This window comes from Somniosus microcephalus, chromosome 1 (genome assembly GCF_052327205.1).
Source record: "Somniosus microcephalus isolate GS21.2 chromosome 1, FLI_Smic_1.0, whole genome shotgun sequence".
Lineage (NCBI taxonomy): Eukaryota > Metazoa > Chordata > Chondrichthyes > Squaliformes > Somniosidae > Somniosus > Somniosus microcephalus.
This window is the reverse complement of record NC_140987.1, coordinates 381,402,651-381,430,132: the sequence shown is the minus strand read 5'-3', so window position 1 is coordinate 381,430,132 and position 27,482 is coordinate 381,402,651. Positions and strand designations below refer to the sequence as shown.

General features: G+C 40.7%; 1 protein-coding gene across 6 annotated transcripts in view; it reads left to right on the top strand.

Annotated features, from left to right (window-relative positions):
* hdac8 (histone deacetylase 8) overlaps positions 1–26,815 on the top strand; it is a 105,171-nt gene extending 78,356 nt beyond the window's left edge. For 4 of the 6 annotated variants that reach the window (XM_085996192.1, XM_085996189.1, XM_085996196.1 and 1 more), the window contains 4 exons: positions 6,520–6,692; positions 8,525–8,619; positions 18,699–18,804; positions 23,558–26,815. In XM_085996192.1, the coding sequence (XP_085852318.1) occupies positions 6,520–6,692; positions 8,525–8,619; positions 18,699–18,804; positions 23,558–23,580 (397 nt within the window). In that variant the 3' untranslated portion in view covers positions 23,581–26,815. Of the gene's footprint in view, positions 1–6,519; positions 6,693–8,520; positions 8,620–13,886; positions 18,805–23,557 lie in introns of all 6 variants that reach the window. The other 2 variants (XR_015079423.1, XR_015079424.1) reach the window with 2 other exon arrangements.
* The last annotated feature ends 667 nt before the right edge of the window (positions 26,816–27,482 follow it).

Here is a 27,482-nt window from a genome sequence, read left to right as displayed (position 1 = left end):
TTGAGTGATCAACAGAGAGACTGGGGCATTAGAAGCCTGAGCTGCTACATAAGAGCCATCAGAGGCACGGTGGATGCTAAAGAAGCATCAAAAACATGGAGTGGTGGGGAGATCGGGTGCAAGTTGAAAGCAGGAGGAGGAGCTTTCAGAGCCAGAAACATAAGGAATGAGGATCAAAGTTACTGGAAGAGGTGGGATAGGAATTTTTTTTTTTTAAACTTGCTCAATACCATTATTGGTTACTTTCCTCAGTGGATCAAACCTATCTTCTGGTACAAAAAGATGTATATACAGCCCAGTAACTAACAGAAGGACATGTTTGAACCCTAAACTTTAATTAAGAAAGCTAAAATTAAACAATGGGATTTATTCTTTGTTAATTCCACCTATAAAACTTGTTGAGCACTTGCCCAAAGGGCTGGGGAGAATAGTTTCAGAAAACAGTGGCACCTGGGTAAAATGAAGGGATTGTGAGTGCAGCTATTGAATAAGCTACATTGACAGTCAGTGGACACTCCTGAATCTCCTGGGGATAAATAGTGTGAATAATACTTGCCAAAGTTGCTAATGTGTAATTAATCATAGTCTTTTAAAATCTTCTTTTTAAAACTGCCACATTATATGACTCCTCCTCAGAGGTCTATGTTCATTCATTTTATGATATGAATGCCTGGGAGTACTTTACGATGAGGGGACCTCCTTGTAAGTGTCCCTGGATCTCATCATTACTGCTATGGCTGGGGTAGTGGTTGGAGATCTAGGGAAATTTAAATTATCTCAAAAACAGAGCATCTTGTCATTAACAAAGTCTAGAAATTACTATTGGCAGTATTGTATGGCAGTCTTCTGTTTTTTACTTTAATGGAAACATTGACCCATTAAAGTGTTTAAGTGATTATGCTAGTATCGCAAATCGTAATTTGTAGGCTAAATACTCAACAGATATTAGATGAAAAATAAAGTGCTTGCAATCACCCTTTGAACAGGTTGATCCTACTGACAGTAATGACGAATAGTGTATGAGCTGGAAAAGATTTCCTTTACTGTACATCACCCTAACAGAATGAATGGAGAGCTACATAGAGAAGCTCTGTAAATGGGGCCTTTCTTGAATGTATATTTTCAATTTAAAAAAAACTGTGAGTAGTCTAGTAATATTTAGTAGTTTCCATTTCTATTAGTGACCCCCTTGAGTTCCTATTTCTTCAATGCCTATTTTAAATCAGTCATTATATGTTAGAGATAACAACAGAAAACTCAGCAGGCCAGGGCAGCATCCATGGAGAGAGAAACAGAGTTTCGTCAGAACTCATACGTTAGAACTTATATGTTAGAGTGTCACTGTTGGATGAATTCAGCCACATAAATGCTTAGAATCTCGCACATGGATCGGACACAAAACCGTATCCGTTCAGGAACTACTTTCATCTCATAAGTTTGGAGGTGTTGCAATATTAACATCATGTATATAGTCAATGAGCATCACTATGAACAGGGTCAGTATGTCAATATTTCGCTTAATTCAGTAATTGTTTGTATTTAATTGCAATAATGTAGCCCTTTCTAAAGTGAGTGCCTTCAGTCAGATAAAACAGTCTCAGCAATTCAGTGTATGTTTTGAAATTTTAGGAATGTCACCATCCATACCCCGTTCTGCAGCCTCCTGTCGAAAATATCGAACAATTACAAAGAATCATGAGCTTCAATATCCTTTTTGTTTATTTTTGTCAATTTTATTTTAAATATTTTTATTTAACCAGTGAGTGATGATCATACTGGCCTGTTGGGAGTCACTGAGCCTAACAGTGAAGTGAGCTGAAATAATGAGCTGAACATCTGCCACATTGAGCAGAACTGAATCGGATTGGAGCTTCTGAGATTGGTATCAGAATCAGGAAGGATGGTGATCTGTGCTTGTACAAATAGAATCACTTGCCAACAGAGCCACCAATTCAGTTAAGCAGATGTGAGATCGAACCTTGCAGGGGTCGCACAAGCTGATGGCAGGAGTATTTTTAAATTGTTGTTATACTCCTGAGTGTGTATAAGGTAAATTAAGTAAACTCTTTTAATACACTGTCTGATCAGTGATGTCCATTGAATGCTCGACCCTGGTCTGAAGCCTTTATTCTAACAATCTCTGCCTTCACCTTTGCCAATAAGTGACTTCTGGGTGCTTAAATGTATTGAAAGGTGGGTGCTGGATGTGAACAATCTGGTTTAATCTGTGTTCCAGCCTGCAGTACATAGAACAACAGGTGGAGAATCTTGAGAAGATACTGTATAAATTAAGCCACTCTACTATGACAGGAGCCAGAATGTTGAATTCCTTCACTGGATTTCAGAGAACTATAAATATGATCAAATATCCCATTTTGACTGAGAATTAGATACTAGACTAAATGCAACTTTCTTCTGGAATCCATTTCCACAATTATATTGCAGTTTTGGTTTGAATCCCAGTGTGAGTGGACATCTTTTGCATTAAATTGCAGACAAAAGATAATTTTAATGAGGGTTGATTTTTTGCAAAATTAACCCCGTTGCTAAGAGCACCAACAACCCAGCGAATTTGTACTGGGATGTCAGCATGTGTGTGTGGAGCACTTGTACAAAAGAAAAGACTATTCAGAACAGAGGTGATGGCCTGCTGAGACAATAAGCAGGGCTACCCCATTGAAATTAAAGACTGCAGCACAAGCTGCAGTGATAAATCTCCACTTGGTGAAGAAAGAGAGTGGAAAAGTGCTTCTCGTTGCTGGGATGACACAGTGAGTAATGCAGTGTGTTGAACATTAACATGTTGTGCCACAGAATGTTAGGGCATGCATTTGTGGTGGGTGAGTTGTCAGGCTCGACTGTGATATAGTGAAGAAATGGGGAACAGAGGTTAGGGACTGCCACAGATGGAGCAACAATCAGAGTTGGACTCCTCTCGCTTGTCAGCCAATGATCAGTTTGAGTGGAATTAATGGAGACCTGGATGGTGTGTAGAATGTTGAGATCAAATTACAGAATTGGGGAAAATAATTTTAAAGTGGGAATGTTACCCTCACCAACAAATAAGCAGTAATTCTAGCTGATTACGGGTGTTTTTCCCAACCCTTCAACAGAGCTTTGGAATGTATGAAACCAAATCTCAATAGGGTACATTTCCCAATCAGTTCCACCCGATAAATGAGCCTCAACTGAGCATAATCGATTAGAAAATAGGGCAAAGATCCGTTGCACTAAATCTCTGACATTTATCGCCCAGTCAAATGTTGTGATAGGATTTTTCAATGGCACTGTTTGCAGGAGAATTCATGCATATGACCCAAAATGAAATAACAAATACAGTTACCAAAAATACAAAGTCTGAACTTGCACATTCTGTTACCCGACGACCACAGAACGTGTCTGTGTGGGGCATGTAGATTTGTGAGGGTAGGAATCATTGAATTGAGCTAAGAGAGTGCTGATTAGATTGGGAGATGGGTAAGGGTTAACATTTAAGAGTTTAAAAAGAGCACTTGGCCTTTGTACTAGGATGGCATTTGATGTTTTTCTTTTTTAATTAAAATTTTTAAAAAACAGAACATTTTCTAAGAACTTTTTTGGCATCTGTTAGGAGCTGTCTGTGCTTTGCGATGTAATCTGTGGGGTTCCTCATGCTGTAGAATGATGCACAAAACTGATTCTCCCCTATCTCCCAATCTAACCTGCTCTCAACATAACATGCATTGGTTTTCAACATTTTCTGTGTGGGGGATCCCTGCAAATGTTGACACACTCATGGGGACTCCCTGTGCTAACCTGAAAAACAATGTTAGCTATCCAAGTAAAATAGTCTTTGCAGAAGATGCATTCTTTTGGTCTATAGCAACAGAAATAACATTCTGGTAAATCCACAAATTATAGAAAAATCCGATGAGAGACAGAAGCCTGACCTCTGTTACCCTCTGGGATCATCTCTGAAATCCCAGTTTGAAAACATACGCTCTAATAAGTTAAAAGTTTTGATGCAACACTTAACTTAGATGCTTGTGGATAGTAAAATATTGCTAACCTCAAACGGCATTCAGTACTGTGAGGCTTGTGAGTATTGATTTTTTTTAAAAATCTATCTTTCCCCCCCCTTTCCTTTGGGTCTTCGTCCATTATACTGTGGCTGACAAGGCAGATGGACACCTTCCCCCAGACCTCTCTCAATATTGCTGTGTAACCAAATTCTAGGAGGTAAGTGAGAATGCCAAGGAGCAACTGGGCCCAGTCTCTGTATTATCCCCCCCTCCCCAACCTACGGTTGGCAAGCCATATCCTACAACCCCATCATACGATGCAGTGAGCACCAGGAGCATTCATACCATCACCAGTCAACAACAGGACACTACTCTAAAAATCAAACTTTACTGCAGCATCTAATTATATTTTTAAATGTTTGTTTGATGGGGTGATATTTTTGTTTAAATAGTCAATGTTAATGTTGTCATCAAGGTAACTGGGTTAGAGGAATTACTGAGCCGAATTAATATGTATTGTTGAAACAGTACAATTGATGATCTGTTTCACTGCTGTTAATCTCAGTCCCTCGCACAGTTAGGCTCAGTGACTCCAGGCAGCCAGCAGCTTATAATAATGAGTCTCACCATCAGGGATATTCACTGGGCTAGTGACTGGATCTCTGTTTATGTTAATCCAGCACTTTTGCACTGTAAAACTTCTCAGCCAGAACCCTGTGTTGATGACTGAATCTGTACAGATGTTATTACAGTTGCCTTGAGCTATTGGATCAGTAATTACTTGCAACCAGCACCCTATGTTAATAACTGTGTCTCTACTGATAATTTAGCTGTCACACACTGTCAGCACTGATAATTGCTTCCAGCCAGTTATTATATTGACATTCAAATACAACGATCACAGTCAACAGGATTTTAAAAATATTTTGCTTTGTTATTGGGATTTCCTATTGATGAGACTCATTCTTGCAGAATTTGAGTTAGTTGTTGGGAATATTGAGGGTTAAGCTTACAAAAGTTGAGCCTTTTTTGAATCCTAAGAAGAATTTGTTCCAACAAGAGAATTCATACAGTGATGTCTTTTGCTTATTTAATACTGCTTTAATTATGGTTTTGTAATATTAAACATTGAGATCCTTTACAAACAATATCTATGATGAAAAAGATATGTGGAAGCTGTAAACAATTAGTCCTCAAAGGAGGAATAGCTGCATTTTACATTGGTACTGAGAGGGACTGTGGTAACTCACTCCAGGTGCCAGCCTGGGGATGGTAGGTTTGCTCCAGTTAACCGTTTAAAGAAAAAAATCTGACCATAACTTTAACATTATTTTGTTTGATTTTATTGAATTTCTACGTATTTATTTATACCTGCCAATTTAGGAATACTGGTTTTATGCAAATATCTTTCTATATTGGGTAATTTAATTGTGCACCTGAAGACAACTGTAACAAGAACAGATGTTTTTGATGCTGATGGCTGGTGGGAGCGCAGAAAGACTAAGTGAAAGAAAGTCTTGCATTTATAGAGTCATAGTCATAGAGTCATAACGGCACAGAAGGAGGCCATTCAGCCCATCGAGTCCATGCCAGCTCTCTGTAGAGCAATCCAGTCAGTCCCATTCCTTCACTCTATCCCCGTAGCCCTGCAAGTTTATAGAGTAACAGCGCCTTTCACAGCCTCAGGATGTCACAAAGCGCTTTACAGCCAATGAAGTACTTTTGAAGTGTAATCACTGTTACAATGTAGGAGTGAACCAACAGGCAAGGCACAAAATGCATTCTAGCAACCATGGTTCGCTAAGTTATGTTTGATATTGTGTTCAAATGTTTGCAAAGAAGGTGTAGCATTCCACATGGTAACACAGTGTAAGAGGGGCTGGAGAAGTGGCATATGAAGCTGAGTTGTGACTCTGAATAGATCTTTTTGGATTGATATGCAATGTTGAGGTGTTCGTGCAGCTTGTGTGTTCAGGCAGTTGAACACTGGAGATTTTTATGGGGAATAGCTTGCATGAGAGTTATACAACTGAGATTCATTTGCCAAGATACAGCATCATGGAGCTGGAGGACATGGGATTGTCCCTACTATTCCCCTACTGGAGAGTTATCTGTCTTCATGCCATTAGAAGGTCATTTCCCTGAAGGAAATTGCATGAGGGGGAAAATCTTCTTGGGATGCTCTCATGAAGCTTCCTATCAGCGAATTCAAGAGTCAAATGGTGGATGACTGGAACAGGCTTGCATACCTCCCTCTTGATTGCATGGAAGATGGCATATGATGGATAAGTACTGAGTCAATAAGGAATAGCCTTGGTGTTAGACTAACCTTTTTTTAATGCATTCTCGGGAAGTGGGCGTCGCTGGCAAGGCCAGCATTTATTGCCCATCCCTATGCATCCTTGTGAAGTAGGACTGATGATGAGGAAATCACCGAATACGGTGATCCTGGGATGCCAACCGCAGTAAATATCTGTTGGCCAGTAATATCTATTTACTGATTTTGTTTCCTCCCTAGTGTGTTGAAAGAGGTGTATGCATCATTCAATCCTGAAGCAGTGGTCTGCCAGCTAGGAGCAGACACTATTGCTGGAGACCCGATGTGCTCCTTTAATATGACACCAGTGGGAATGGGAAAGTGCCTGCGTTACATTCTGAACTGGGAGCTCCCAACTCTGGTCTTGGGAGGAGGTGAGTCCATCTGTCTTTTGTTGCAACACGTTCTTTAATAAATACAGAGGTGATTGATAACTGCAAATAGAAAAGTAATGAGTGTATTGGCCAGTTGCAAATTGGCTGTAAAAAGTAGTCTATTGCTGTATGTTTTAAAAACAATTTAACATAGCTTTGCATTTAGGAGGTTTTTTTTAAAGCAAGAGCTCCTTCGTAATTGTGTAAGTAAATGCATCACGTGGTGTGGTACTGAAGCATACTGACCAGGGAGGCCCAGGATCCATTCCTGGTCTGTACTGAATTAACTGATTTTAGTTGGAGCAGTGGTGGGGGTCCAGCAATTTTGGTCACTATCCTTGAGTTAGGGAAGTAAGGGAGCTAGGGCTCCCACTCCTTATTCCTAGCAGTGATATCTCCTGGAAGTCTGCATATATGGGTGTCAGGTGAGGGGAGGATTTGAGTTCATCTATGATCCAATCACAGTTAAATTAAATAAATGGTTTTGAAAGGGAGGGATTGGAAAAAGACTGTCACAGTATGTAACCTACCATTTACTTCTGGAATCTGAGTTCAAAGCCATCCCAGACTGATGGAATGAAACCCTACCTTCTCTGTTTGCTGTAAGTATCCTCCATAAAATGAACCTGTGCAGTTTCAGCTCAGATTGTAATGGGCGTGTGCTACAGCACCAACTGCCCAGATTGGCACTAGATTGTTGATTTAGCTCAAGAAGTTGACATGGGAAATGGAAATATCACATTGTAGTAGGCCATGATCCGAGGCTGTGATGAGGCACTTCATAGCAGTTGGTTACAAAGCAGCACTGGTAGAGACCTTAGTTGCAGGGTGTCTGACCATCGCTTGGACTGATGTGTGATGTGTGTCATTAAAAAAAAATAGAGATGGGAATGGGAGAAATTCTTTTCAAACATAATTTTAAAAGCTGTTACTGAAACTTGACTTGGCTGTGTAAACTCTGAACTTCTCTGTTTATATTTACCAGTAGTATTATTCTGTGTTTTTGAATATAGTCCAATGTTGTATCATCTGTGTTTCTATATGTGGAGCAGTCCCAGTGATACTCACTGTGCAGTTTCCAGTTCTCTCCTTGTATATGGTAAATTCCTTTTTTTATGATATTTCATACTTTCCCTTCCTTTAGATCTTCTGTGCACTGCAAACCATACCTCCAGCTGAAAGGATGGGTAAGAGTGCCAATTGTAACTGGAGGTATGTAAAAGAGGTTGCCAGAGTGACCTTTTCCCTCCTCTAACAGTTAGCAGGAGAGTTTGGCGATGGATTCCACAATCCATACAGAAAATGAAAGCAGTCTATTAAAACTCAGACTTTTTTCTCCTTTTTGTAGGGAGTTGCTTGGTCTCAACTCAGCAGTTGCCCTCAGTGACATAATTGAAATCAGGAGCCCATTGTGTAAGGAACAGCAGACACAGACCCACATTCTAACCATGTACTGGACCATTATTGAGAGGCCCTCAAGCAATTTGCTGCTTGACATTGTGGTACTCCTCAATGTTAGTGAGTCACACTGGTGTTAAGGATCTAGAAAAGGACAGGTGCTACTGCATGGCCCACATACTGAGGATCAAATGCATTGTGCCAACTCGGGAAAAACTATGTTAAAGGGTAGAGGAAGAAGGAAAAGTGAAATAATTTATATTTTTCTCAAACCATCAATCGCCGTGACTTCAAAGGTCTCCTATTTGAAAATATAACAGTGCAGCACAATAGTATTAAAATGGGACATCAATAAATAATCTGGTCACTGTGCCTTCTGGCCTCCTTGTCTAATAAATTATTTCTGTGTGGTTTGCTTTTTCTGGTGGAGACAGGGGGCTATAACCATGCTAACACAGCCCGATGCTGGACATACTTGACTGGCATTATCCTTGGAAAAACACTGTCCTCAGAGATTCCTGATCACGAGGTAAGGCTGCAACAGGCTTCTTTTTCTTGCTATCTGCTGAGTCACTCCAACTAATCAAACCTGGGACTTTTACTCTGAATAAGGTTTTGTAGTCAAGTGGCAGCACAACAATAACGCACTGTCTCTCCATTTTCCCCAGAATGACAGGCTTGTTCTGAACTGAAATAAGCTGTAACTGTTTGATTCATAAACAAAGTGCATGGCCATTCTCTAATAATTACTGAGAGGCCCCTTTAGGCTTTCTACAACCTTTTAGACCTTCAATATTTCTTTTTACTTTATTTTGGATATCGGTGATATTGTGCAGATTGCATAATCCTTTTCAAACATTGCGTATTTGCTGTCATTGCTGGTACATTGATTCCGTGCAAGCACAATTTTATGCTTATATTACAATTTTCTGTTTTTTGCTAAAGAAAAAATGTCCTTGTTTCTTCGTGGACTGAGCAGGGCTGCTGCCCCTTCAGCGAGAATCTTCTCTTTTGGTACATAGTTTGCCTTAAGTGGAACATCTTGGTTTAGAGGGTGCATCTTTGCCACAACTGATTCTGTGGCAAGGAAATTCCCTACCTTAGCACCGACCATTTTTCTTGGAAAAAATGGCAGCTGCCTCGCTTCCGCCCGCTTCTGGCATGGGACACGCCATTTTGGAGAGATTGCCAACGCTCGCCTCTCCAATACAAATGTGTAGATCATGACGTCAATCAGCGTGCAACGTCCGATTTGAAGCACGACTGCGATTTTGGAGTCGCTGCACGCCATAACGCCCTCTCCTTTAGAAAATCATAATATAGTCAAGCAGAGTCAGCATGGTTTTATGAAAGGGAAATCATGTTTGACAAATTTGCTGGAGTTCTTTGAGTATGTAACGAGCAGGGTGGATAAAGGGGAACCAATAGATGTCGTGTACTTGGATTTTCAGAAGGCATTCGATAAGGTGCCACATTAAAGGATACTGCACAAGTTAAGAGCTCATGGGGTTGGGGGTAATATATTAGCATGGATAGAGGATTGGCTAACTAACAGAAAACAGAGAGTCGGGATAAATGGGTCATTTTCAGGTTGGCAAACTGTAACTAGTGAGGTGCCGCAGGGATCAGTGCTGGGGCCTCAACTATTTACAATCTATATTAATGACTTGGATGAAGGGACCGAGTGTAATGTGGCCAAATTTGCTGATGATACAAAAATAGGTGGGAAAGCAAATTGTGTGGCGGACACAAAGAATCTCCAAAGGGATATAGATAGGCTAAGCGAGTGGGCAAAAATCTGGCAGATGGAGTATAATGTGGGAAAACACGAGGTTATCCACTTTGGTAGGAAAAATAAAAAAGCAAATTACAGTATTATTTAAATGGGGAGAAATTACAAAATGCTGAGGTACAGAAGGATCTGGGGGTCCTTGTACACGAATCACAAAAAGTTAGCATGCAGGTACAGCAAGTAATTAGGAAGGCAAATAGAATGTTGGCCTTTATTGCAAAGGGAATGGAGTATAAAAGTAGGGAAGTCCTGTTACAACTGTACAGAGGGTCGTGAATCTTTGGAATTCTCTTTCCCAGAGAGCTGTGGAGGCTGGGTCATTGAATATATTTAAGGTGGAGATAGACAAATTTGTGAATGGTAAGGGAGTCGAGGGTTATGGGGAGCGGACAGGCAAGTGTAGTTGAGGCCAAGATCAGATCAGCCATGGTCTTATTGAATGGCGGAGCAGGCTCAAGTGGCCAAATGACCTACTCCTGCTCCTACGCCTTATGTCTAACCACGCACGGAAGAACGTGCGTACTGCAGAGACGCTTTCATCGCTTCTTAAAGGGACACACACATCTTTCAGCTAAGTTTCAATTTCAGCTTTTGGAGTGTTTTGATATTTTATTGAAGTAGTGGCTTGGTGCAATACATTAAAAAAATTGTTAAAGTGAGCAGGGAGTGCTGCTGGATGCTCGCAATGCTTTGGATGTTAAAAGAAGGCCTCTGAGAAGACCACTTGCTCACAGGAGGGCACATGGAGATGAAGCAGAGGCAGCAAAGGGGACAAGCTGCTTGCAGAGAGAAGAGGAAGGAGCAGCAGAGGAAGGAAGGATACGACTCAGACAACCCCTTTCTGGCCTGGATATCTGGGATTGAATCATCTCGTACCAGTGACCACAACTCCAATTCCCCTTTCAACATTTGTCCCACATCTTCCCTTCCCTCTTGTTACTGACCATCGCAGCGTCCTCTTGGCCACAATGTTAAAATAAAAGCCACCACAAAGCAAACTTTCCAATCCAACTTCATCCATATATGCATGCAATATTACATCAAAAAATCAATTAATCACACTTGTGCATTCCCTTAGTGACTGTACATCAGAAGATATTGTGGGATGGGTGGGATGTGAGAAGGAGGATAATGTATGAGGATACCAGAATCTTGTATCCTTTCAGCCCCGCCACTGGCCAAGGGCACAGCCATACCTCTGCCAAGAATGGCCAGCACTGTCTCCCACAAGGGGGTGAGGTGAAGCTAGGAATGTGAGGTGTGCCTCGTGTTTGGTAGAGATTGTTGGTAGGTGAGTGATGGGGGGAGCGGTGTCGTGCATTGAGGCTAGTGGTGCAGTTGGCAGGAGAGGATGGCTTTTGAAGATGCATTCACTGACCTTGACCACTTGTCTGAGGTCATGAAACTTCTTTGGCACTGGACCCAGGTGGGGGGGGGACGACACTGCTGGCAGTGACCGCCTCGCCGATCTGGTCCCACATCCTTCTTTCTGGAGGGCCTCCTGGCCCCCAGTGGGTAGAGGACCTCTTTCAGTGTTGACCCCCCTGCACAAAGTTGGAGCACTGCATTCGAGACCCTGGGTGCCCTTTCTCCGGCCTGTTGAGCCATTTGTGTTGGTGCTGAAGCACATTTACCATTTTTTATATGCAGAAGGCATTTCAGCTTTAAGAGCTGAAGACTGCCTAGTTTGAAATGATTTTTTTTTTCCAGAAGCAGTTGAGCTTTAAGGGGCTAGAGACTGCCTATTTTTGAATTGAATTTTTTTTCAGATGGCAGTTCCCCTTTAAGGGCTCGAGACTGCTTTCTATAATGATAGCCTTGCTTTAAGAAAAGGCAACCTCGCTATAAGGGACGTGACATTGGGCTTCCTGTCCGTCGCTCGGCTGTGCGCTGAAATCATTCAGATCAGCAGGCAGCACCAAAATAACGTGCTGCCTGCAATTTTTTTTTTTTACGGACGCGAGCAAATCTCGCCCTGCGGTGTCACCACCTGTTTCCAGGCCTTATCGAATTTCTAGGCCAAAGAATTTATCACTACATGTTATAGTTCTGCTACCTTAATAATTGAAACCGAGGTGACGGTGACAGGGATCAAATGACATCACAAGCCACAAGAGCAGAACTGGTTGATTTAAGAATGTCATCTGAACCTGTCAATAATATAACATCTTCAAACCATTTTACAGAATATGTACAAACGTTACCAGAGCATTTTAAAGCATTCTGATTGAAGTAGATGTGAAGTTGTGTGACAGATGCAAGACTGTTTTCAGAATTGTATTGTTCAGTTGGGTTGTAGTTTCTATAGCAGGGGTGTCCGAGTGTTTGCATGTGTGGGCCTTATAGGTGTGTGCCTTGGGGTCTTTGGGAGTGGGGGAAGAGACACATTTGCATTTATCTCAAGTTGCTGATATTAATAGATCTTGGTGCTCTGATTTAGGATTTATCCATCATTAAGATAGCAGTGCTTTCCAAATCTTAAAGCCCATAAAATTCAAGCAGGACAAACCAGTGAATAAGAAATATAAATGCAAAAAAGGACTTAGTTGCCTGGGCTTTAAGGGCCAGATTACCAGGGCCTGGGGCCACAGGTGACCCTAGTACCACAGTTGGACACCCCAACTTATGATCTTGTATTCCATTGATATTAGGGAAAACTTTACCTTCCATCAGTGTAGCAAATCTTTCCCAATTGCTTATTGTTTTTAATACAGTTCAATTGCCCCTGCAATAAATGGAACATTCCACCATTGCTGACATGATAATGACCACCGTTTAGTTGTGTATCCTAAGTGCTGTTGATCTTGATCTTTCATATTCATGAAAGAATGTTCTGTCAACAATCACCTATGTGTAAGACTGAAGGTCAAGTTTCAGCTTCCAAATACTGGGGTTAAATATTCAGAACGTGCAGTAAACAGTTCACAGCAACACAACTTCTGACGAGCAGCATGTTGTGTTTTCCCTATGAGGCAGGTTTTTATTCTGCATTTTTAGGTATCTTTCTTGTTTTTTTTAGGTTAATCGTCTTTCCAATTCCATGTAATATTCCTCAACTGGGAGGAAAAAGGAAGAAGTTGCTTTTGCATTCCTAACTATATCAGTTTTGAATGTTGACTTGTCCTAAATGTAATTTTTTTTGAATAGTTAGAACATTTACCCTTGTTTCCTTCTTTGCTGGCATAACTGCCTCTGTTCCATACTACTTTATTAATTGCTGTACATTTCATTGCCGATGGAAGTAATTAACTAAAACTTTTAACACATATGAAGCAGATCTCAGGTTAGCACTCCAGGTTGTTCTGCCTCACACATATGTGTGAACATTTTTAAGCAACTGGTGTGATTGATCCTGCAACCCCTCCAGCCTCAATTTAAAACAAATTCTGTATTTTTTTAGAATAATTTGTAGCTTCGCCCAGGCCATTGGTGGATAAAAAGAGAAGCCGTGGCTGTTGTATATTTTAAAAATAAAACGGTCCTCAGTCTTAGCTTGAGAGCTTATAGGCCAAATGACATGGGCACCTCTGTCTGGAATCTAGTTAAGTCAAATTGTATGTGCTCGGGTTTTGTATATTGAGATTGTTTACATCTGTGGGATCCTTTGTCTCCAGTCAGTCATGTAATTTGAAGTGAGTCAGCTTTGAAGGATATTTTCTTGTCTGTCATTGTGCCAACTTGGACCTCAAAGAGAAGGAAGACATATAACCAGGCATGCCCCCATGTTCTTAATTTTTCCTGCTTTGCTGTATTGCTATGTGTTGGGGCTAATTTCTCGTAAAACTTTTCATCTCAAACTCGTGTTCAAAAATTACTGGAGAACTGCCAAGCTTTCAGAACTTTTATTGTTTAAAGGAACAGATGGTGTAAAGCTAAGTGCTTTACTTGTTGATGTTTATCTGCTGATTTATTATTTTTGCTTCTGTATAATTTTACTTGCCATAAATTAAATTTAGCTGTTTAGCCTGAGCTACACAGTCTGCCCATATGGTGTTTTTCCACAGATTTGAAGAAATCAGAAGTGTGTGATGGCATCCTTTACTATTTCCATTGCTTATCCCAATGGTAGATGGGTTCATTCTTCACCCGGTGACCTGCGATCGCAGATATTCCATGCAGAAGATCAAGTTTGGGAGTGTGAACGTCTCTGTGGAAGCTGAGTTTTGCAAATAGCACAAAAAAAAGTATTGGGAAGTAGCCCAAATCTTGACAATTTTTATACAACCAATTTTTTGGGCAGCATGGTCCTGTAGTGGGTTAAACGTAAAGAAACATGTATGACACCAATTCCTCGCTCATTAAGTTCTGCATCTCTTTTTGGAGGGTAGAGAGAAGAGTGTCTAAGTACATCCAGGAGAGAGTGATTACCAAGGCCACTGTTGCGCATCACCCAGCTGCCTGACTACAAGATAGAGCTCAGACTTTTCCCATTCCCCAGCTGAAAGATTGAAAGTAGAGAAATATAAAGTAGGAATTGAAAACTGGTTCAGACAATCAGGCACACAAAACTAATTTAAGTTCACAGAATTCAGAAGATTTTAGAGGTGACAGTTTTGCTTCAAGCAAGGCTGTTTTTTATTGGATGCACATGGACATCAGTGTTCCTAGGAAGATGCAAGTGCAGGCAGAGATATCTGGAAATGCAGTTTTAAAATTATTCAAGCAGACTAAGTAGCCTTGGTATGTCTGGAGAGTGGGGAGTGGGGCAGAGGAGAAAGAGAATTGTAGGTCCTAATTGACATTCAGTATCCTGCAATACAGTGTTTTAACTACCAATCAGTATCCTACAGTACAGGGTACAGATTTCTACTGTGCTCTTTTAACACATTAATGTAAACATCATAGCAAATGCACTCTGAGTTAGTCCACTGGAAATGGATCGAGAGCGGTAGCGATGGGATATCAGTTGTCTCATTTGAGCTGATGGTGATCTTTTGTGAGTTACGCAGCGAGTATAAGATTTCTTTGAACTCTGTCAGCAGGGAGATGCTCTGTTTGTTCTATTGGAGAGAACAATTCCTGGAATCTCAAACAGCCTGGGTTGCTATGCCAACTGTCATATGGTGATTTAAACAATTTGAGTTTTTTATTTCTTCTTGGTGCAAGGTAGTTGTTCATTTGAAGTCGATGAATAGATTTTTGCCTGTGTAACATAACAACTGCAAAGGCGGGGAAGAATACAACAGTGTTGAGGCAGTGCAGCATGTTGGAGCGTCACTGTAGTCGCGAAGTTATGGGACTAGGGTTTGTTTCCTCCATGCTGTATTAATGATCTTCGACGTGTTACTATGGGAAGGTGTTAAGTGGTAGCCAAGGACTACCAACGATGAGGGAAGCAGTCATTTTTTTATATTCGCTCATGGGATGTGGGCGTCGCTGGCAAGGCCAGCATTTATTGCCCATCCCTAATTGTCCTTGAGAAGGTGGTGGTGAACCGCTGCAGTCCGTCTAGTGAAGGTACTCCCATAGTGCTGTTAGGGAGGGAGTTCCAGGATTTTGACTCAGTGACGATGAAGGATCGGCGATATACTTCTAAGTCAGGATGGTATGTGACTTGGAGGGGAACTTGGAGGCGGTGGTGTTCCCGTGCACCCGCTGCCCATGTCCTTCTAGGTGGAAGAGGTTGCGGGTTTGGGAGGTGCTGCCGAAGAAGCCTTGGCGAGTTGCTGCAGTGCATCTTGTAGGTGGTACACACTGCAGCCACGGTATGCCAGTGGTGGAGGGAGTGAATGTTTAAGGTGGTGGACGGGGTGCCAATCAAGTGGGCTGCTTTGTCCTGGATGGTATCGAGCTTCTTGAGTGTTGTTGGAGCTGCACTCATCCAGGCAAGTGGAGAGTATTCCATCACACTCCTTACTTGTGCCTTGTAGAGATGGTGGAAAGGCTTTGGGGAACTACTCATACCAGTATATTTCTGTGTCTTTCACCAACTGGTTTCAGAGCAGAATTTGGCAGATGCCTGAGAGCAGGTTGCTGACCCTCCTAGTCTGTGAGTAGTGTACGTGTCAAGAGACTCAATTGGGAGAGAAAATACATTTTTACAAAAGCAGCAGGGTTGGCAGAAAGAAATTCTTAACTGCCACAAATTATCCTTTTAAAGTTGGGGAAGAAAGATTGCGATTGTAGTCCGGAGGCTGAAAAGCAAGAGTGAGAAATGTGGAATGACCTGAAATGGAAATTTTGGAGCTGAATATTTGGTCTCTCAATCCCCATGGAAGAGAACGTCGATGGTCCGAGTTTCATTTCCAGCAGAAATAGTGGTCCAGCAGGGTTTGAGGCACATCAGAGTGACGAAATTGTTGCTGAAATCAAGTGGTTAATCATTTACATTTATTATGAATACACTTTAAGCTAAGAATACTTAACCATGGGCAAAGTTTATATTTTTAGTAACTAACTGCTGTTTGAGCTCTGAGAAGGAAATTGACTGCTCCATTCCCATGGATAATTTACGTCATTGCCTGCACTGAAGGAACTGACACTTCCTCTGGTAATTAAGTTTGTGTGTGCAGATTAGGGCTATCTGTTCACACAGCGCCAGTTTGAATTAAATTCTTTATTTGCAATCGTTCTTGCACGAAGTGTAGAGAAACACACAGATTTTTGCTACTTTCAGAATTTTTTTCTTAGTTATCTAAGGTGATTTCATAGATATGTGAACTGTAGTTCTTTTTTTTTTAATTTGCCCTTTTTTCCCTTCATATTCTATTCCTTGAGTACACCATTGGATGCCGGCTCTCTGGTCTCTGGTACTCCAGCTACTGGTAACTGAGATGAGGAGGTTTCATTGTGCCATGTTATTGCTTCGTGTCTCAATCCTTGCAGTTAACCTTTCTAATGGTTAGATAAGTTTTAAGGGGGAAAAAAAGGTTGAAAAGATGCAGTATCCTCCAGAAATTTCTTTTTTAAATCCTTGTGACACACTTGCAGAGAGATTACAGCTTTTTGTTAGACATCAGACCCCATCTCTGGAAAAAAGTAAGCAGTTTGGAAAAACTTTGTGATTTACCATTTGTTTACTTCTTTTGCCTTCATGTCTCTCAACTTGCCCTTTCAGGCAGGTAGATCAGATGGTCTGAGCTCTGGACTGCTTCACCACTGCTGTCAGGGCCAGTGATCATCTTGGCACAGGGGACTCTCTATCTAACAACTCGGCCAAAGCACAGACAGTTTTGAATGTCGGAGGCTGGGATTATAATCGAGTCACCAGTGTTGAGAGTTCATACTTTACATGGATCATTCTGTCAATTTAGACTGAGATTAGAACTCTTCTACCTAGGATGGGAATCTGGTGCTCTAACCACAGCGAGAATTACTGGCTTCCTTTGCAGATGCCTTTCTCGTTGAAAATGACTGAGAACAGTGACTGGGTGAGGCAGTGCAGCTTGAACTCTGCGCGACTAATCTCTGGTTGGGTTTACAGCTCCATTGTCCTGACTATAATTGGTTCCGCTTGTATGGAGCCTCGAGTTACTTAATTATTTATCAACACTCAGACAGTGTAACTGGGTTGGCACTTCCTGCAATTACTTCAGATGACATTGTACTGCAGAATTTACAGGCAATTGCCCTTGCAAATCCTGCTGCACAGAATAATGAGCTTGGATTGTTCCATGTAGACGGAAATAATTGATTTAGATGAGAGGTCGCTTTTCCACAGTAAAGCCTTGGTCAGAGTACCCAGTGTTGGGAAGTGCTGCAGAGGCTGTATGAACTATGGGCAATGTAAGCCCTAGGAAGTAGTATTCCAGAGCTTGTTTATATTGAAACTACTTCCACAAGTTCAGGTGTATCTCTAGTTAGGAACCTGCTCGTGTAAATATCATTGCACTTCCAAGTATTAGCAATTGGTGTTGTAACTTATAGCTGCTGCTGGGGCAGAAATAGACATACCTAGGTAAAGACTGTCCTTCCTCATACAAAATGTAAATCATATAAGGTACCAAGGAGTGAGCTCAAGATTGTACTGTGTGTTCAGGCAATAGTTATAAACTGCTTAACTTGATCCTTATAGCTGAATTAGATTCCATATATATATCCCTAGATTTAGATATACCCCTCGATTTAGATTCAAGCCTGCAACTCTCTTCCAGGTATCTATTATTCCATACAAAAACTAATTGTGATTTGATTAGATTACAATCTATAACTTATTCCTAGGTCTTTGTTGCTCTGTATATAAACCGTCTAAACCTGTTGATTTAGGTTGAAACGTGTGATCACTGAATATCTGGGGAGTTGAGAAAACTCAGCAACTTGACTTTTCCTGAGAGGAACAGAATCCTGGACACTAATTATAAGCAGTACTGGCTGAAGTCTTTTTTCCAGTTCCAGGCTGAACAGACTTCAAATAATGATATAATTTGATCATCTTTCCAACTGAGTCAATAACCAAGGCAACTGCTATATATATGCATCAGAGATCTTCAGCGGAGAGAGGGAGGGTAACAGAGAAGAAGGGATGAAGAGAGGGTTGGCCCGGGAGCATTGAGGTCCTTGTATCTTTTGTATTGTTGCAAAACTTGAGTTGGGGGATGGTTGGGGAAAGTTTCCAGCTGCAAGACTGTCTCTTGACGCTAATGTAAGAAAGCTTAAACACGTATGGCTTCTTAAATATAGCTAATTTTAAATGACAGTTATTTGCATCTCCTTTCATCCTCTCCCACCCCATTAACCAAAATAATATTGAGTTCAAAGAAGGAATTCTAATTGCAAAACCATTTTCCTTGGAAATGACATTTAAAAATAAAATCCAAGAGAAGCTTAACATAGCTGCAGACTTTTCAATGCCATTACTAACCCAATTGACTTCATAGTATTTTACAGAATATGGGCCTGATTATGTACTGGAAATCACCCGAAGCTGCAGGACTGATCAGAATGATCCCCAGCGGATTGAACAGATACTTAGCACGATCCGAGGTGAGAAGGGCATACTCTCATTAAATTGGGATAAGCAGACGAGCTCATGTTAGAAAGGTAGCGAATTCTTTGTGTGTTCAGGACAGTTTTCTGCAACAGTGTAGATGGAAGCATAAAATTACAAAGAGATATTAATAGATTAAGTGAATGGGCAAAACTGTGGCAAATGGATTTCAATATAGGCAAGTGTGAGGCCATCCACTTTGGACCTAAAAAGGATAGATCAGAGTACTTTCTACATGGCGAAAAGCTAGAAGCAGTGGAGGGCCAAAGAGACTTGGGGGTCCATGTACATAGATCATTAAAATGTCATAGACTGGTACAAAAAATAATCACAAAGCTAATGACATGCTGGCCTTAGAGGATTAGAATACAAGGGGTTAGAAGTCATGTTACAGCTATACAACGCCCGGTTAGACCACACCTGGAGTACTGTATTCAGTTCTTGGCACCACACCTTAGGAAGAATATATTGGCCTTGGAGGGAGTGCAGCGTAGATTTACTAGAATGATACCCAGACTCCATGGGTTAAATTACGAGGCGAGATTAAATAAACTAGGGTTGTATTCCCTGGAATTTAGAAGATTATGGGGTGATTTGATCAAACTGAAATTCGGGTCGGGGGCTTCCCGCGGGTGCAAGCCCCCGACCTGCACTTATCTAGCGCAGGAAATTCTCCATAGGACCATTAAGGAAAACCGGAAGTGCAGGTCGGGGGCTTGCACCCGCGGGAAGCCCCCGACCCGAATTTCTGGGCCATTAAGGGTTATGGGGGAAATGCGGGTATATGGAGTTAGGATCAGCCATGATCTCATTGAATGATGGAATAGGCTCGAGAAGCTAAATGGCCTACTCCTGTTCCTATATTCCTAAAGGTAGAAACCCCAAGTCAGCCCTGGTTAGACTCACTATTATTGATTTTAAAATCTAAGTTCTGGACATTGGCATCCAGGCTTCCTTAAGGAAGTGGGTTTTTCAAGTCTGGGTATGGTAATCTGAGGGAGGTAAAATTAAATCAGGATATCCATCTCCTGCATTTGAGAGAAAAGTTGTTCTCAAATGTTTAAAAGAGGCACTTGAGGATGACTGTACTTCCGGTTTTCCTTAATGGTCCTATGGAGAATTTCCTGGTCTGCCTTCAGTACTTCCCCATAATAACATGGCGAAGATCAAACTTTTTCCCCACCACACTCAGTGGCTAAGTTCATTGGTGTATTAATATGCTGATGCTGCATTTTTCCAGAGAAAACAACTACTTGAATTTATATAGCTCCTTTAATGTAGTAAAACGTCCAAGGCATGTCACAGGAGCGTTCTCAAACAAAATTTGACAAAAAAAACTTTAAAAGAGATTCAATTGTGTAGTCATGCTTTGGGACAGAGCTAGTCTGCTCTTGAAATTAGAGTTATCTTCTACCTGCCAAGATCCCATGATCTGATAACATCATTTTTCCAGAATTAGGAGAGTAGGCTGGATCATTCTGTGATTTTTAATAGAATGTCAAGTTTGTTCTAAAAAGAAGCAGTATGTTTTTACATCTAGAAACCAAATATATAATGATGAATAGTCAACATGGATTTCAAAAGTGGAAGTCTTGCTTGACCAACCTTATTGATTTTTTTGAAGAGGTAACAGAGAGAGCAGACAAGGGTAATGCAGTGGATGTCATTTATCTGGATTTTCAAAAGGCCTTCAATAAGGTACCCCATAATAGACTTGTGAACAAGGTCAGAGAAGGTGGAGTCAAGGGACAAGTAGCAGAATAGATTGCTGGCTGGCTTCAGGACAGAAAGCAGAGAGTAGGAGTAAAGGGTAGCTATTCACAGTGGCAGAAGGTGGGTAGTGGTGTTCCACAAGGATCAGTGCTGGGACCACTGCTGTTCACAATTTACATTAACGATTTAGACTTGGGAATCAAAAATACAATTTCTAAATTTGCAGATGACACCAAATTGGGGATAATCAATACTGAGGAGGACTGCAACAAGTTACAGGAGGACATTAATAAACTTGCAGAATGGGCATATAATTGGCAAATGAAGTTCAACACAGATGAATGAGATATTACATTTTGGTAGGAAGAATAGGGAGGTCACTTATCATTTGGAGGGTGCGAGTCTAGGTGGGGTAGAGGAACAAAGGGATCTAGGAGTACAAATACACAAATCATTAAAGGTTGCGACGCAAGGCCATAAAAAAAGCAAACCAAGCACTAGGGTTTATTTTTAGAGGGATAGAATTGAAAAGTAGGGAAGTTAGGCTAAACCTGTATCAAACCTTGGTTAGACCACACTTCAAGTTCTGTGTGCAGTTCTGGTCGCCATATTATAAAAAGGATATAGAGGCACTGGAGAGCATGCAGAGAAGATTTACAAAGATGATACCAGAAATGCGAAGGTATACCTATCAGGAAAGGATGAACAGGCTGGGTCTCTTTTTCTCTTGAAAAAAGAAGGCTGAGGGGTGACCTAATAGAGGTCTTTAAAATTATGAAAGGTTTTGATAGAGTGGATACAGAGAGAATGTTTCCACTTCCACTAGAGGCCATCAATATAAGATAGTCACCAAGAAATCCAATAGGGAATTCAGAAGAAACCTCTTTACCCAAAGACTGGTGAGAATGTGGAACTCGCTACCACAAGGAGTGGTTGAAGCGAATAGTATAGATACATTTAAGGGGAGGCTGGACAAACATGAGGAAGAAGGGAATAGAGGGTTATGCTGATAGATTTAGATGAGGAAAGACGGGAGGAGGCTCGAGTGGAGCATAAACGTCGGCATTGACTGGTTGGGCCGAATGGCCTGTTTCTGTGCCGTATATCCTATGTAATCCTATGTATGGAGCCCAGAAAATCTATACCAAGTAGCAAAACTGAAATTACTTTTGGTCTACAATCTCTACTTTTAAAGTGGAAGCATTATGTTTCCCATTTAAATGTACAGGACATGGGACATTGTGATTTGATATTAATGTAGTCACACTGTCATCATTTTGGGAGAGGGCTGCAATATAATAAATTCAATATAATCTGCACAAATCTAAACATTTAACCCTTCAGAGACTGCAGGGCATCACATTGTTTTGAAAAATTACCAAACACAGAATGCATTTCTACATATATATTCCATCTGTTAGCCTATTCTAAATCAAGGAAAATTAGAAGTTGTCGTTGCAGAAATCCAAATGAGATTGCACCTATCTTGACTTCTTTAAATCTATATACGGCAAAATCTTTTCATAAGACTATTGCTTAATATCAGCAAACAAGCAGCCCATGTGCATTACATTAGGGGGACAATAATCTGCTGCACTGAAACACATTGGGCACCTGTAATAGCGGGCATGGAAACCTGAGGCCTGCTGTGCGTCCAATGCACCTAGCGTCCCTAATGTGGACAATCAGCGTTAACGGTACTGAGAGCTTGCATACAGGCAGTCCATTAGGCTCATTCGACCCCCAAATAATCCATTTAGGAAGCTGCCTCACAATGTAAATGGTGCACCTGAGCATCTCTCCAGCTCCAGAGAGTCCATTTAAAGCTGGTGCTGATGGGGAAGCCCTATTTTTTTTAAAAGCTGGCCGTGGCACACTTGCCCATTGCTCCCTGTGCCTAGTGCCACTGCTCTCCTTGCTGGAAAATCACTGGGCACTTGGCAGGCTATTGACATCCAGAATTCCAGTTTCATGAGCACCAGAAAATTATTCAAATGGGCTGAGCATGTGTTGTGTGGCAACATCAGATTATTACTCCACAGGTAAATGGAGCACCTTAACAGTGCTGGCACTGGTGGCAAATGTGCAAGGGTTAGATTTTTGACTCCTAGATATAGGTAATCATACAAAAATATACCTCCTGTGGGCATGTTATACTGGGCACAGCCAAACATAAGGGTAATGTGTCTCTGAGGACACTATACAGGATACAGACTAAACACAGGAAATGTACTTGTCTAACATGTTGCTTTGGATATAACCAAATGCAGGAGAATACATTTCTGCAGACACCATATGCTCAATAGCTGAATCGTTCAAAGTGCAAAAGCAGCTGATAATGATATGTATGTGATGTAATAAAACAGTAATATTTTGTTCTTAATTGTGACACATGGATGCTGTTACCTTGGAAAGGATTACATAACTTAAATTATTAAGACTTTCAGAATCAAATCTTGTTCTTTATCACATTTTACTATATCAGAAGCTGGCTAATTGGACGTAACTGATGGTTCGATAAGTGGAAAATTCAAGTTCAGTTATAATTGACTGTCTTGGGATGTATTCAATCTATATCTTCATTAAAAATTTGCATTATATGACCTGAGTATTTCCTGGATCTAAACTGGAATGAATGTTTTTAAATAGTGCAGTTTAAAAGATTGAAGCAGTGCCTGCACACAGATACAGATGTGCTTCCTATCTTCCCCAGATAATTGGAAATGGGAACTTGCCATATAATGAACTATATTCTGACATTGCAGCAGTAAGACAATGTCTGTCTATTGGTTGTACAGAAGCAGCCTTTCTAAAGAAGACCCTGTTATGGTTGTATGGTTTAATGTTTATCAAGACAATCTATTTCTGCAGCTTAATGAGAATACAGCTAGATTTAATAAAATGAGGATCTGATTCCATTTGATTCCCACTTTTCTGAATATGATTTGAAGTTAATCTGCTAGTGGCACTGTGCTGTGAACCAATGAGGGCAAAAGTTTAAGTAAAAATATTGTGCTTTTTGTGTGTGTTTTCCAGGAAATCTGAAGAATGTAATTTAATATGTGGTGGGGAGCGAGCGGAAGGCTAGAGAAGCCTTTTAACCGAATGCAATCTGTAGCTGCAGGGGAGACTTGGACGAAATTACTTGCAAGTTCCAGGACAACAGATGTTCATTGAGACTTGAAGCTGCAGTTAACCCTTTCTTCAACTATATAGGACAGACCGTCAGACATTCTAGGACTGCAGTATCCTGTTGTATTTGCTTTTTTATTAACCTCATTATGTTGCAAAAATATTTTTTAAATTCATTTTTAGTCGCTGCAATGAAATGTGCCCCATAGTGGAGTTGCAGTTTAATTTGTGTTTGGCCAAAGAACCTGCCAATTCTATATGCTGGGAGTCAAATAACATTTTGCTTTCTATCCCTAGATATAGAGCTAATATCTTGACTTGGTTCAAAGTGAAAACACTGTTTTAATCAGTTTCATCTGCTGCAGAGAAATTGCAAAAAGAGATAATTAAACTTGTCTAAAATTAAGATATCCAGGTAGCAACTTAATGCTCCAGTGCACTTTTCCTATGGGAGCTCCTGGATTTTTGCTTTATGTTCTCCATCTGGCAATTTCCTTGGCTAAGTTTTCAGAGGGAAAGGGAGAAATGTCTCCGTGAAGGCCAAGGCCTCACTAAAGGTGGGAGAAAGGAAGCATGAGAGAGTGAATCTGCCTTACTCCAAGGCCATTCAAAGAGCATCTCTTAACCTCTGGTTACAAAATGTAGGATGAAACCTGCCCTTTTTGTAAGAATGGTGCATAACACATGGAGAAGGGGGATACAATCATTTAAAAATCCGAGTGGGGAAACCAGCAAAAGTTTCAAACAAAAGATTAAAGTTAGTCATTCACTGTGGACATAACTTCTTTAAGTTGATCTTTAATTCCTCACTGTTTGCTTCCTTTGGATTTTTTTCCAGGGGTTTCTCATTTTAATTCAAGCATATATGGATGTGTGGTTGTTTTCATCCTTTTCCCCTGGGGCCCCTTGGTGAGGCAGTCACTCAGTGATGGAGTAGAACCTGGCTCTCCTGCTGTGCTAAGCAAACCTCCAGTCTGCTGATGCATGGAGTGGCATTGCCTATAGGAAATTGCTCACAAATTTGCGGTGATTTCAATTCTCAACTCAGGAAAGAATCAGTGAAAATAAATAGTTCTGGTGGTGTTTGAGTTAAAAGCTAAAATTTGGAACAACAGCTGCATGTTGCAAAAAGAAGAATAACATTTTTTGTTGTTTTTGAAGCATGTTCACAGACTGAGAATGACAGCTGCCACCAATTAAAGCAATATTTTTAGTTGATAGATTTACTCGTCAAAATGAATACTTTTAACCTTAACTTTTTAACAAGGGTGTCCAACCTGCAGCCCTAGGGCCATATGTAGTCCCTGAAGTTAAGCAGTCTGGCTCTTGGTTTGTCCTATTTGAATTTTACTGGCTGGCGGTTTGGAAAGTAGTGTTCTAAGTGCTGTCACTTCATTGGTGCAGAAACCCTAAAGTAGAACTGCAAGAGCTATTAGTATTAGCAACTTGACATGTGTGCAAATTAATGGAAAAGTGGATATAAGCTTAATATGTGGCCCTTAAGGACAAGAGCTTGGAAATTCCTGTGGTATAGGATAAATGCCAGTCTCACTTAGATATCACTCTAAATGTCTCTTTAAAAAGCAAATATCAATATTGTAACCTTAATGATTTAATCATTAGAAGTTATGATTAATATCCTTTTTTTCCCCTTTTAAATGCATTTGTTTAAATGCTGAGTGCTGTTGGTGTCACGAGGGGACTGAAGTGGAGAAGTTACTGAGCCCAACACCATGAGGGAGCTGAATTAACACCGAAAACAATAGAGCGACTAACACAGGCTGCTGTCTCTAGGCCTAACAGAGCAAGGGAACTGAATTAACCAATAGAGATACAATTGTAACCACTGAATGCTGGTTGTAGGATGGTATTGAACCTAATAATGAGAGCTTTTACTCTGTGGTTGGCACACAGTTAAAATAACATGATTGCTTGCTATTGTCTCTACTTCTGTTGATGTAAATTCAACTCCCTCACACATCAAGCACGGTAAGTCCTCTAACCTCAAGTCGTCTAACCAGTTTCCCCATATTATGTCATCAGCACTCAGTTTGAACAAAAATATTCAGAAAAAAATAGTGGTTATAAAGAGGTTTTGCCGTTGTGTTGGAGTATGGATAATCTCCACTTCCAGCAGCATAAAACGCTCTATATAAATAGGCACAGATACTAAGAAAATACTAAATAAGCAAGTTTTTTTTTGTTGGGGCTTGCATTTAAAAGGTGCTTTACCAGTTTCAAATGTCTGTGCTTCACACAATGAATTACTTTTGGAGTGCAGTGACCGTTGATTTAGGCAAGCCTGGCAAGGTCCCACAAACAGCCATAAGATGATCAGTTAAGTTTGTGGTGGTATTGGTTGAGGGAGGAATGTTGGTTAGGATTCGATCAAGAGGGATCCGGGACAGAATTAAAACCGAAAGAACAAGGGATAAACTGAGCACAAGTAGAGAAAAATAAGAGTAAAGGAAAGGAGTGATGAGAACACAATAAATAAGCAAATAAATCAAATGTGAAAAATGGAAAGTAAAAGGGCAGCAAAGTGAGAACATTTAAAATCAATAAAGTTGAAAGTAAAGTGAAAATGAAGTAGAGGAAGAGACACAGTTCAATTCTCTAGTCCTTGCCTTCATAACATCATCAGCATCATGCAGGTATTAAGTCTGATGGGGGGTCCAATCTAGCTGGAACTGGCACTGTCAATTTCTGAACCCACCATTCCTGAGTGTCCCCAATTCCACAGACTCTCTCTGGTTGAGAAGTCTGCCACATCCTTTACACTCACCAAAGCATTTCTGTGAAAAATTTTCTTTATTATAATGAAAAACAATGCCTTTTGAGAGCATTGTCACAGTTCATCTGTGGAGGTTAATAAAAAAGGGATATTTCAGCTTTAACCAATCCACTCAGTCACCAGCATCTTCTTGTCATTGCTTGTTTTTTTAACATTTTTTAAACCAAGTCCTATTTAAGTGTATTTTAAACATCGGGTTTTAGCTATACCCCAGCCTTATTGAAGAGTTTGGTGGCATTTTTACCAATGTTAAAGAGCCAAACTCTAATAGTATTTTGTATATTGTTACTGTTTCTTATTTTTGCAGTTTTTGTGGTGACCAGAAACTACAATAAGTGGTTATTAATAAATAGAATTACAAATGCCAACTATTTCTTTTTATTTTCAGACAGTGCTCCTTTAACAGGGTTTCTACAGGCTAGTCCAATAAAGTCATGACTGTGGTTTAGTTTTGCTATTTTTCTTTAGTCTCCTGAACTTCCATTATTCAACTGTGCTGCATTATTCTTCCTTTTTTCCTTTGTGGATGCAAGTTTAGGAGAGCACCCAAGAGGATAATAATGAGACAACCATCCCTTGAAAAGGTGCTCTCAGCTTCATGATGACCATATGATCTGCTCCTGTTCCTGTGCTGTATGCCACCTAACCATTGGCAACAATGTATTTCTTCTTATTACTTCTCTCTTCCCCACACCCCCCTCCCCAGAATTTCTTTTTTTTTCATCTCCAATTTTCTTTGCACCCCTCTCGCATGAAGGCATTGTCTCCTTGCTGTGGGGTATTATTTCCATGGGCCCCTCACCCTCTGGTGCATCACCCAAGTCACCATTAATGATGTGCAGGCCCTGACAATGAGAGGTTATTAAATCATGGAGGCATCGCAGTCAAGCCAGATCCTCTTCAATATGAATTTCCAGCAAGAGTAACTGGAGAGCGACCAGAGCAAGAACCTTGGCTGATTTTCCCATCTGTTACCCATGGCGCTAACATCCATTATAGCACCCCATAGGTACAATGCTCTGGTTGAGATCAGCT